Raw genomic sequence first — 13361 nt, 5'->3', positions numbered from 1 at the left:
TGAATTTAGAACAACTGAGAAGTAAAAGCGACTAAGCTTTAGTTTGTACGAAATTCCAACATACACGTAAATAGTGTTAGGAACTCTGTCGGAACACTCAATAATAGAAGCGTTTCACAACAAACCGCAAATTAGCAGACTAAACCAGGGAGGTATTTTGTCTCACCTCCCTGACTAAACACACCCCTACTCCGCTAATGGACGAATCTGACCCATATGTTTTGCATCTGTGGTACTACCAGGCAAGTATACTACTACTAGTATCAACAGAACAGCTTGGCTGCGAGTGTATGGGAATATAGTATTCGGTGTGTCGGGCTCTACGCTACAGGTGATGAAGTAATATCTTGATTTGCCAAAGAAAAGTATCAGACGTTACTTTTCAATTCGATTCTGCGACTTATATGTGGATTTTTAAGTGGAGATTCGTGGACAAGGATAACCCTTGGCCTTAGAGGGCCATCATGACCACTAAGGTGATTTACTTTGTCGTCGGGGGGAAGGAGGAACAGGCGGAGTTTCGATCGGACTTTCCAGCGGATGACGTTAAAGGTAAGAGCGCCCGCAGTCTGCCGAGTTCCACCGGTATCCATGCCGCCAGGCCCCCGTGATTGGTGTAGTTGATTCGCGTCGATGTGGTTGTGTTGCTGAGACTCCGTTTCAGCGAGTTCCGCCCATCACTCGCGAGAATATTCCCCTTTTAGCCATATATATTCGCTTTCTTTCCTGTTTTCTAAAGGATTTTGTAGGCGAAATTCTGATCTTAACATGGTCTTTCTGATAATAGGCTTGTCGTAGTCAGGAAGAGAAGTAATCACGTCCAAGTGCGGTCACTGCACACTGGGATAGATCGAGCGATTCAGGAACTGAACAGACGGATATTTACGCAGCAATATAGTCTATATTTTTCCGTAGCCATTCTTGACAGTTCTTACTGGCATTTCTTCCACATATCACCTTTACCGACTCGGCGAAAAATCCTTTGTCACCAGCGATGATATGCTACAAATGTGGACATGATTTGGGCTAGTTTTGTGGCTATTAAAATAAATGGTTGCAAAACTTGTACCCATGTCCCTTGTTTATTAAAGTTCAGTTTTGCCAAAGGTTGATATATTCAGCATGCATGTATTTAGCCCTTGTACTCTTCCCAAGATGTTGACAGGATTCACTTGATCACTATAAGTGAGCTACTATCTACTGAAACTATATTCCATGGAGGTTCAAACTATTTGCTTGCCTCTGTTTTAAGACACTGTGGATATTTGTAATTTCTTCAAACCAGTGACAACTCTTCATTGGAATAGATGGGAAAGTTATATATCTGTTGGAATTTTGAATAGAATTTGAACTTTTAGTTCAACTTTTGATGTTAATTGCTAAAACTCTTAACTGCACATCTTCATTACAAGACATGATATTTAACTCAGATGACTTATCAGAAAAATATATTGATTACTCTAGTGGAAACTTCCATTGAGTGTGACATGAAACTACGATGTAGTGCAAGAATAAAGGGGCTTTGAATTTTTTGCTTGTAACTTTATATCTTGTTTCATTGGAATTAAAAACGTGAAATTCATTTTAGGCGACTGCACAAAAAAAATTACTTATGCAAAAATTTTCTTTTTTTCACAGTATTTGCTAGACAGAATTATCACGGTGGGTATAGACTGCAAAGATTTGTGTATTATCAGCTGCTTGGAGTAGACTGGAGCTACATTATTCTAGTTTGTATGTCAGGAATTGAAAGTGTAAGCAGAGGTTTACGTAAACAGGAAGGGCAGTCATGACACAAACATGATGGTATTTGTGATGTGTATTGTAAAAATCTAAGCGAAGACGTCAAAACAGAAGGAAAGTTCTGGTGGCATGATCGTCAGTGATTGACATGATATGTGGCATCTTGTTGGTCAGTGAAGGAATCTGTCTTTATCACATGACTACAATGTTTACTGTGTACTGTGTATGCTCTAATGTTGTTTACAAAATGCATGCACGGCGTGCAAAAAGTAGAAGCAACTCTTTGCATGGTGGTTTCTGGCTTGACAAATTGTATTGTGTGTGAAATGCATCAGTGTGTAGACCAGTTTTTGTTCTGTTTTTTTTTTTTTTTTTTTTTTCCATGAGGTGTCATGAGGATGATTTACCATGAGTACAATATGGTACTATGCTGAAAGATTGATTAAATCCCTGAGAAATCACCTTTTAAAAGAGGAAGCTTATACAGTGTACAGTGTAGTTCATCCTGGTATGCTACTAATAAATGGTCATTTATAAATAATAATAAATGGCTATGAGTAGATAGATTTAATCAAGCTGTCAAAGGTTTGGAAAAGACCTTGCTGAGAAGTATTTGCTCTCGAGACAAACAAACTTTTTTGTCTCATGTAAGTTTTCATAGTTGGATTTTGCTGTTGACCAAAGCTAAAAATATGTATTTACAGTGTATGCTTGTACGCTGTTGGTTGCAATAGATTTTTTTTTTTTTTTTCATTGTCTGTATTTCATCGGAGTTCAGTATTTGAGCATACATGTACTTGTACATGTACACGGTTTCAGTCACAGTCTGTGTACAGTGGTACTGTAGATGTTATAAAAAGTCTGCACTTGCATAAGTATGGCTTCTTGCTTTTGAGGTAAAGAAACGTCTTGATGCATGAAATGATGTGTTTTTGTGAAAGATGTACATTGAACATATCATGAGATAACCAAGTTGTACGCGTATCTGCCTCATCATGGAGTGGCCATCTCAGCTGCAAAAACAGTCCTGTGAAAATGACAGTGTATAATATACTGTAAACAAAAGATATTACGAGAGCATGCGTGACCAGATGTGCAGTGTATTCAATGTAACGCTTTCACACCCAAGGGTATGGTTTTATTGTACAGCAGTGATCAGATTTTGAGACAGGAGTCCAGAATGAGTTAAAATACTGTTTCACATTTTCGTTGACATTATGTAAATAGCTGTTTTTGCCTAGATAGTAATACAGAGAGAGAGAGAGAGAGAGAGAGAATGCAAAGATGTACTCAGTGTCCTGACATACAGTAGGTTAAGTCTCATTGTCATAACTTATTAATTAGATATCATGCCTACATTTGTTGCCAAAATTGTCCTACGGGGGTAGTTGTTATTATTTTAGCTGCCTGGAAGAATGGTCTTGGGGCAGCTATCCAGGGTTACCAGGTACTTGTAACACAGGCAAAGAGGAAATATATGCTTGTTTGATAAAACTTCCCTTTGGTATTTATTCAGGATTTCCTGATCACATGTCTTTCTTTTTTTTCTCTTTCTCTTCTTTTCCCCTGATAAAGACCCTCTATCTTTATATCAAATCAGTTATATAATCTTTACAATACTAAAGGAATCACCCAAAGTCAAATGGAAACTTGTTTTTGATAATATGTTAGATGATGATATGATTTAACTTCAGAGGAAAATTGGTACTGTTTTTGTTTGTGTATATACCTGAAAAATTTAGCAGCATGCGTACATACATTGTAGTCAGCCTCTAAAAGTCACAGTGTGTTCAAGGTGATGAGCTAGGTAATGTAATGTTCATTATTTATTCAAGTGCGCCCAGTGCTCAATACTAGAGCTTTCACATTTCTGCAGAGCTCAACGCTTTGTTGCTGAGAGCAACAGTGGGATGGCTGTGTGGTGCCAGCGTTCGAGTACCTTCCGAATGCATTAGCAGGTGCCGGAGGAGTACGTACGTCGTGTCGGCGTTCTGGACGTGTTTGCGTCCTGCTCGCTCCGTGCATTCATAATCAAGAAAGGGATCAGGGGCTGCCTTTTTTTTCGCGGCCGGCGCGAGGGGGGTGCTCGAGTGCAGCGTTTGCTCCACAAGTTGAGAAACGTGCAAAGCTCCTTGGTTAAGAAAATATTCCCTCTCTCCCTCTGTTGCTCTCACTCTGCGGCTGATGTCGCTCCCTCGTATTCTGCCCGACATCCCCGTGCCGTCATTCCCTACCGAAGGGTGCTCATCAATGCTATACATGCATTGAAATGAATTTCCTCGAATTCTGTGCTGCGGCAAAAAAAAAAAAAAAATAAAAAAGAGAGAAGAAAAAGGGAAAAGCTGTGCAGAATGAGGAGAGAACAATGAAGATAATATGTCAGGTTTCTCTCGAAGGAGACCGATATTAATGTAATCATGAATGAATCATTTATAATAGCTTGACGATACTGTAATGTATTAGTGATGTTTTAGGCTGCATAATAGGGATAACGATAGTGATGACAATGCAAGCAATGACAGAGTGAAACTAATAATGGTGATCATGACTTTGCAATTGATTTTTAACACAAAGTAGTAATGGAGAGTCATATTTGATACTATAGTACATAATATTATGTCATACTCCTGATGATGATGAGGCTGATGATTGCTCTTTTGTATAGCATTATTACTATCATTAGCACATGGAAAAATTATTGCGATGACTTCCGCTTCCAATACTGCTCTTATTTATTACAACTTTGCAGTTACAGTATTAATAAATCACAGTTTCCTTATAGCTGTATGTTGTACACTGTACATGTATTAACTGTTCACCATGATGGATTGTCTTGAAAATAATGAAAGTACATTTTAACACAATCTTTCACGAGTGTGTTACTGGCACATTGTAATGTACAAATTTTAATCATGTGTGGGATGAGCATTGTACCTCACTGAAGAAAATTATATGATGCATTTTATTAGACAAACTACAGCTGTGAAAGGGAGGCACAGGGGAGAGGGTATGAGATAGAGGGAGAGAGAGGGAAAGAGAGAGAGAGAGAGAGAAAGAGAGATACTGTAGGGAGATAGAGATATGTATAAAGACAGAGTAGTTTTAATTGCAGTTTTAAAGAGGAAGTCTCCTCAAACAGGGAATTGATAGCTACGCATGTAATGCAGAAAGATGAGAAAAATTAGACGGTCCATTTTATAGTTGTTGTTTTTTTCGTGAATTTTGGTCAATTTGTTGCATTTTTAGCTCACCTGAGCCAAAGGCTCAAGTGAGCTATTGCGATCGCCCTTCGTCCGGCGTCCGGCGTGCGTCGTCCGTCGTGCGTCGTCCGTCGTGCGTAAAGTTTTTACATTTTCATCTTCTTCTTGAAAACCCCAAGACCGATTTTCATCGAACTTGGCAGGTAGCATCCCTAGGGGGTTAGGAACTCAATTTGTTAAAATTGGCACCATGCCCCACCCAGGGGGCCCCCAGGGGGCCCAAACCCCCCAAAATTAAGGAATCTGTAAAAATCTTCTTCTCTAGAACCAGAAGTGATAGAGCTAAGTTAATACTATGAGTTAGTACATTGATGACTGTAGTTTCAAGTTTGTTCATGGCAGAATCAGGGGTGCCTCCCTTGGGACCCAGGGGAGGGGGGTGGGGAGGGGTCCTAATGGGGCCTAAATTATACATTTTCATCTTCTTCTTGAGAACCCCATAACCAATTTTCACCAAACTTGGCAGGTAGCATCCCTAGGGGGTTAGGATCTCAATTTGTTAAAATGGGCACCATGCCCCACCCAGGGGCCCCAGGGGGGCCCAAATCCCCCCAAATTAAGGAATCTGTAAAAATCTTCTTCTCTAGAACCAGAAGTGATAGAGCTAAGTTGATACTATGAGTTAGTACATTGATGATTGTAGTTTCAAGTTTGTTCATGGCAGAATCAGGGGTGCCCCCGTGGGACCCAGGGGAGGGGGGTGGGGAGGGTTCCTAATGGGGCCAAAATTATACATTTTCATCTTCTTCTTGAGAACCCCATGACTAATTTTCACCAAACTTGGCAGGTAGCATCCGTAGAGGGTTAGGATCTCAATTTATTAGAATGGGCACCATTCCCCACCCAGGGGCCCGGGGGGGGGGGGGGGGGATGAATTCCAATAATGAATTATGTTCATTTCTGGTCAGTTTTCCTCTGTTTACATTTGTGTCTAATTTTGTGATACTGTAAAAGTGGATATTTTTGCGCGACTAATTTTTCGCGCTCGGCGGAGTTAGAAGAGTTTCGCGTGTTTTTAATTCCGCGTAATCAAGACATCAACTACTGGAACATAATGACAAGCAAAAATACTTAATATTTACATGCTTTTATTTTCGCGCTAGAGTCTGGTTGTGCAAAATGTGCGAAAATTTCCACTTTTACAGTATTAATCGTATGATGCTGATTTGACTGCAGATACAAATTGTGGTAGAATTTCCATCCAGAGGGGGGAAACACTCATTATGTGGAGAATAGACAGAATTCAAACAGCATGATACATTTTGTAACTTTTAATTGCATTGTTAGACTTTCCTTCTCACATTTACTGAGTTTTTCACTTTGAATCTTTTTTAATTTTCCTACGTGTAGAAATCTTTCCTTTAACCGCAGTGTTCTTTGTGTGTACGTGCAAAATGTACAACAATACATGAAAAGTGTTGGGGTCTCTGGTTTGATGTGAGAGCATTTTATGTTTTATTGAGAGTGAAGATGAAAACCAGAGCATTCCTTATGGGAATTTCCCTATCTTTAATGTACACAATGTAACCCGTAAAGACAAATTAAAACCTGTCACTCGATCTGAATGTGTTATGTTATTGAGATATTAAATGTGTTTCGACTTTGATTGAATGCTTGTCCTTTTTTTTGTTTTTGTTTTTGGGGAGGGGGAGGGAAGACAGGAAGTAGTAAGACATCGAAATGAAAAGTATCAGCAGTGCTCAGCATGAATAAAGGCAAAAAATGAAGAGGTGGTTATTGTTACAGTGCATACACTGTACAGCATTGTATACACATGTGAAAACAAAATGCACTCTATTTCTACAAAGTGTATTTCTTGAGCATCACTCAGATTCACAGTCAATCTTCCACACCCACGAGTTTGTTAGATGCCTGCATCCGGCTATCAGCGACTTGTTGCATCTTGCATGGACTGTCTCTTTCTGGTGCGCCGGCATCCTCTTCTTGTGTGATGCAGCGATGCGTGCGTCGTCACGGCGATGGGAGGCAGGAAGTGTTCACCTGGGATTGTGGCACACCTCACCTCTCTTCTCTCTCCTCTGCATCCTTCAGCTTGCCTTGCCTGTTGGAGCGCCGCGCGATGGAGCTCCATCACTTTCGCAAGTTTTCTGCTCCCGCGGTGATGAAAATCCCTTCGCTGTCATCAAGTCCATCTGAGTGTTCGCTGTGAAATTTGCTGCAGTCACATGAACAAAAAAAAAAAAATTAAACAAATCTTGAGAGATGTAAGAGCACACATTCTTGCAATTACACTTGCTGCATAACAAAAAAAAAAGGAAGAAAGAAAAGAAAAGAAAAACTAAAGCCATCATCCTTCAATGGTACTGTATGTAACAAGAGGTAGGAATTAGACACTTAATTGTTCAACCATCAATACAATCCATGTTAGGGTTGGAAAGAACAGTAACTTTCTTTCTGATTGTTATTGTCCATGCTATCTAAATAAAAAAACCCACTGATATGTAAGACTGATAACTTTCTCTATGTGCGCACTGTTTTGCAGTTTCTTTTCACGAGAAAATCACACATTTTCCACTCTTCCATAAATCATACAACCTTCTTTCAAGAGCTTAGAATAGCGTAGTGTAGCCAATGCCATGCTGTAAAGCTTGATGGGACATACAATTGTACGGTGCTTGCTTCCACGTTCTCTCCTACCCCTTCTAGGGTGTACAATGTACCTTCCACTTTACTGTGAAATGGTAACTGGTTGTTTTTTTCTCACCTTGCAATCATGGCAGTGAGAATTTCACATGGAGGAGGAGCGGTGGTAATCCTATGCCGAGAGAGAAAAAAATGTTAGGCGTACAATACACCGTCATGGCTGGCAACATGTGTATTCCAGGGCCGTCCAATCCGTACGGTCCACGGCCGTGTTTTTTTTCCCGCCCTTCGGTTGAGCGTCACCCTCGGTGCGTGGTAAGCCAATCCATTCAATATTTCACGATTTGATAAAAATCAATTTACGTCACGCCATCAGAAGAAGAGAGAGAGAGAGAAAAAAAGTGTCACATGACACCGCCTTCGGACACCGCGATGAGTCCTCCTACGTTTAACGACATGCAGGTGCTCATACGTGAATACATGATAAGAAGTTCCGTTCATCACTCCGCCTCTCTCTCTTTCTCTTTCATAACTCCCTATCTTCAGTCTGTTGTCATTCCTCAGGCCTTTGTGCTTAATTGGGCAGGTATGATTACATGGAGAAAAAAAAAATATGGAGTAATGGCTGGCCTAGTTAGAACATAATGTCGGCCAGAGACTTTACTCACACACACACATACATACAGACACGCATACAGATGATACACTCACAATCACCACATAATGTCTTTTAAGGGTTCGTCAGGGATCATAATTGCATATTGCAACTTGGCACAATGCGATTCAAAACTAGCTTTTGCTTCAATAAACAAGGAGACATTTTCAGTACATCCTGTTCTTTTGTCTGTGTTAAAGTAGAAATGATTGTACATTGCAGGTGGATATAATGATGCTAGGGTATCTTATAATTTAAACATCAAGCAATTATGATACTGTCATTGACCTTTTTAAAAAGACATGTTGAACATGAATGGAAAGTTGATGCATGCCTCCTCTGTGAGTCCATTACAGTGTGTCTTGAGGTACACTGTACAAGGTGTAAAGGTTTCTGATCAACTTCCCAACCCCACCCACTTGATGCTAATGATGAAAGGAACATGAAGGGATTCTCCCATGTCGTCTGGTATTATAGTGCTGTACATTGTATTCTCTCATCAAGTCTGTGATATGATAAATTCTGTGTTGCAAAGAAATTACTATCATTCAGTTATTAAATTGGCACTCTGAATTTTACTGCTGAAATGTTTTTGTATTGACAACATCCACATTGGATGACACGAGATAAAGTCAAAATATCTGCTCAAAATCAGAAAACAAACAAACAAACAAATTTTGCAATTTTCGACAGACATGTTGATGTAAATTCTCCAAAATGTGTTGCCAGTTTTAAAATCAGTTATAGATTTAGCAGCTGAGATGCTTGTGATAGTCCAGTAATTCTAAAGGTACCCATACTTTTATCACATACAGTGTAAAGTTGGAATAAATAATGATATCATTGTCTCTCATAGTGCTCTCATTTGTGTGTGCACAATTATGTTTGAAAATCATATTTTTGGCCAGTAATTGAGACTGCAACGTCGTGAAACAACCCCTGACGATAATGTTGCTGGGTGCAATAAAACCAGCTGATGAGAAGAATACTTACATTTAATATTTATTTCAATTTATGTCAACAAATGAAGATACATGTACAATGTAATTTTATAGTCAAGATTTGTGTACAATTCAGTGGAAGACTCACAATGTGAGAACTTCAGCACCGTGCATAAATCGAGTGTGCTTTAGTTAGGAGTGTTGTCATTTATTCATGAAGACAGGGGAGATTAACTATTCCATAGATTTTCTTATCAAACTCCGCTCATATTTTGTTAATTTTCCTTATCATATTAATAGCCTATGTCATTTACTTCACAAGCCAACTTGTTGGTGGAATCACGCTCAAAGTACTAATGTACATCATGTACAGTGTAGATGCGTGAGTGTGTGTCCAAGGTATGCAGCTGAGTGAATGTGCATACAGTACACACATACTGTACTGCACATGACAAAGTGTGAAGATTTGGATGTTTTTGTCCTTTTAGTCTGCAAGGAAGGATGTTGCCACTTGATGTTGTTGTTATTGTGTGTATGTATGTGGATGTGTGTATGTATGTTTTCTGTACTCATGCTTCCGTCTGTTTCGACCTCCAAAGTAATGCTCCAAAGTACATGATCAATGGTCTGGACTTATGACCTGCGTGTATTCCACTGTTGTACATTGTATATTAGCAGCTTCTATACATGAGTGATGTGATGTTCAACTTGTACAATGTAATGTTAGCCTACATATTACACAGTGGAGATATGGGCAAGTCTGTAATCACGGAATGACCAACCCCAACCCCCCACCACCATTGTTTGTTTTACTTTCATTATATAAAAATGCCCCCAAGTAAAACAAAACAAAACAAACAAACAACCAAACAACCAACCAACCAAACAAACATATAAAAAGGAAGAAAGAAAATCAAATAAACAAAAATTGTTCCAGTAAATTGAAACTTACAACTGTAAGTGATAAGAATCAACCACAGGTTCAGTATCTTTATCATCTGTTTGAAGGATTTTGCCCTATCTCTGCTCATCAAGGATTTCATAAACAATTATCATGTTGCATGTGCAAGCAAACATTCAGTGCTGGATCTATAAGTAGTCTTTTTTTTTCCTAAATTTTTTAGATTTAAGTTTTTTTTTAATGTCCTACAACTAGTTTGTAGAATCCCTTCACTGTCATCTCAATAACTTTTCTGAGGTGAGTCTCTTTTCTTCTATAAAGAGATGTATATTTTTGCAGCTCAATCAAGACTGTCGTACACTGTGCCATTTTGATTCCAATTTGCAGATCTGCAGAATATTGAAATCATAAAGTTGTATACTGGTATTTTGTATGTTTTTTTTTTTATTGGGGGGGGGGGGGGTAAGAGATGGAATATAGAGTCTAAATTATCCATAATTTTCTCTTCAAAGTCTCCTGTTATATATTTGATGAATACATATATATCTTAATTGTAAGTGGTGTTTTACATTGAATATTTCACTTCGTTTGTTTCAGGCAGGGACAGCTGACTTCAAGAGTTCTGATCTGTTGTAGGTTAAGCAACCTTTGAGTGCGGGGGAGACAGTATTAATGGTAGCACATACCATTGCACATTGCAAAGTTTGCCTGCTATAATACATCAAAGTTGTTCTATTTGTGGCGAAGGCATGTGTGCAATGGTACAGCTGTTATTTCTTCCCCGCGATGCTCTCTGTTCAGGGTGCGAAAAAAGGATCCACGAAGCGTTGCCCCTCAGTACTACATGTTTTTTTCTTTTACATACGTACATACATACACACATTCACACACACACACACCCACACAGACACTTATGCCATTTCTGAGATGTGGACAGTATCCGAGCATCGATGTATTTTGTTTGACATGCCTAATGCCTGTCTTCGCATCGCATCGCAGGCGCAGAATTATATGTGTCTAGCGTGTTTCATGTCTGTATCCAAAGAGCTTGGCAATCTGTAATTTTGAGTGTGGCCTTCACGCCAGAATTTTGTTTTTCTGTCTGTCTGTCACTATAAGTCCATCTTGTACATATGTCTCTAGAGCTGAAATTATACATTTAGTGTGCGATAAAATCTGATAGGATGTTCTGCAGAGTTGCAGTGAAAGGCACTAAACACTACATGCATTAAAGCAAATTTTTTATTCTTGTTTTTGCAACGAAAATCATCAGTTGAAATGTAAATTTGATCTCCTTCTTTTCTTTAAGATTGTATAAAGTCAATCTTAAAATGAAAGTGATTTATTTGTACAGAGGGCAGAGAAATTGAAGAAAATTCATACATAAAAATCAGTCTTGTTTGTAAGCATTCAATGGCATCTGTGAAACTGCTTGTTTTGGGCAAAATTGGACTTTCCTCATGATTTTGACATTCATCAATGCAATATTAGAGTGTCTAGACACACAGTGCGACATTACTGTAGTGTGCATTTGCAGCCAGTCCAGGATATCACTGCCCCGAACCGCTAGACATAAAGTATGAACGTGTTTGCATCTAATGTGGGTTGCAGGAACATTATAGAGAGGCACATTTCTGCGATTGCCCCCAAACGACACGAGTATGCATGTATGAAATATGATTGCACGCTCTTGCGGCTGCTCGATTTAGCGAGGGGGGAGGGGCAGGGGTAGGGGCATATCAGGTGCAGTATAGGATTTTTTAGTGAGTGGATGGGATTTGAGAGAAAGGGGGTTAGGGAGGGCTGGGGCCGAGAAGTGGAAAAATTTGAATGTCTCCCAATCCACTTGTATGCTTGTTCTCTGTGTGCACTGTATGCATTCACCTGATACCATTTGCAGTCTGGAAAAGTACTCTTTCAGTAATAACAGGAAAAATAACAACAGAGTGCTGAATCTGAATGAGAGATGCTGACATACAGTGTACAGTGTACGTTTACCCGGTGGTCGATCACTTGGTCTACTCCCACTTTGTCCAATAGTCATTTAGTCTCAACCCACATGGTGTAATCCCGTTTCGTCTATAACCAGTTCGTCTAATGACCATTTAGTCCAATTGCCACTTAGGCTCATTACCAGCTGGTCTACTTTCAGATGGACTATGCCCATTCTTGTCTAATATCCAAAGTTTGTTAGACAAAATGGGAAAAAGTCCAAGGAGAGAAAATTCCAATTAGATCATCTGGTCATTAGATGAAATGATAATTAGCCAAACTGGGCTTTAGACCAAGTGAGAATTGGACCAAATGGGAATTAGACAAAATTGATAGTAGACTAAATAAGTTTAGCCGCAGTGGTGTTAGACAAACTGGGAAGTAGACCATCTGATGATAGACCAAGTGGCAATGAACCCATTTACCCATCTCCCAGTGAGCTATCTACATTGTACAGTGTACCCCTCCATCTCACCAGTACCATGTTCTACATGTACATTGTTTCATGAATATCAATCTCTAGCTGTTCAACGATCTATCTACCAATCTATAGGCCTATGTACAATGTACATATACAATATATCCCACCATCTCTATCTCTTTCTATCTCCGGTGACAAGTACAATGTGTAATAAAGGTGACTGCCACTAGCAGAATATTTTTTCATAACAAAATCATACATGTACATTTATACACGCCTGGAATATTATCAAGCTGACTTTATACTATTTTTTTTTTTAAGGGAAAATGGAACCCCAAAATGGATTTAGTACCAGTGTCTAAAATGTGGCACTGCTAGTAGAACACATCTTTGAAGTTTGAGAACATAAGACCATCCATTCAGAAGTTAATGATAGTCTTTTAAGTTTTGACGCCGCCATAGCTGGATGACAAGGCTTGAACGCTTTAATAGTGACATCATTTCTGGAAACGTATAAAGAAAATATATAGAAAGTTCAACATATTTCAACTTTTGTGGTGTAATGGAAGAGTACTTGACTTTAATACCTCCTTCAGAAAGGGGAATAATATTGCCCTTACATACATGTACTGAACATACATGTAAGTGTACGGTATGTGAGTAACAAGTTGGGGGAATGTGTGCTTTTCATAGAAAATGAAATTTTATGGAATTACGCAGTGTATATTGTTTATATTTTAATTGTCATACACTGATGTAATAGTCTTCTCATCCAGCAAAGGTAGCAGCAGAACTGTACAAAATCCATAACTTTTCAGTGGATTGTCAAATTTTCTCCAGTTCA

The 13361-nt window shown here is 39.1% G+C and overlaps 1 protein-coding gene across 1 annotated transcript in view; it reads left to right on the top strand.

The window, feature by feature from the left end:
• The first annotated feature begins 313 nt into the window (after positions 1 to 313).
• Positions 314 to 13361, top strand: part of LOC140238796 (high affinity cGMP-specific 3',5'-cyclic phosphodiesterase 9A-like) — a 269607-nt gene continuing 256559 nt past the window's right edge. Inside the window, exon 1 of the mRNA XM_072318693.1 lies at positions 314 to 552. Coding sequence (XP_072174794.1) covers positions 465 to 552 — 88 coding nt within the window. The 5' untranslated portion in view covers positions 314 to 464. The remainder of the gene's footprint in view (positions 553 to 13361) is intronic.

This window comes from Diadema setosum, chromosome 15, assembly GCF_964275005.1.
Source record: "Diadema setosum chromosome 15, eeDiaSeto1, whole genome shotgun sequence".
Classification (NCBI taxonomy): Eukaryota; Metazoa; Echinodermata; class Echinoidea; order Diadematoida; family Diadematidae; genus Diadema; species Diadema setosum.
The sequence above is the reverse complement of the archived record's forward strand: the minus strand, read 5'-3'. Positions and strand labels throughout refer to the sequence as shown.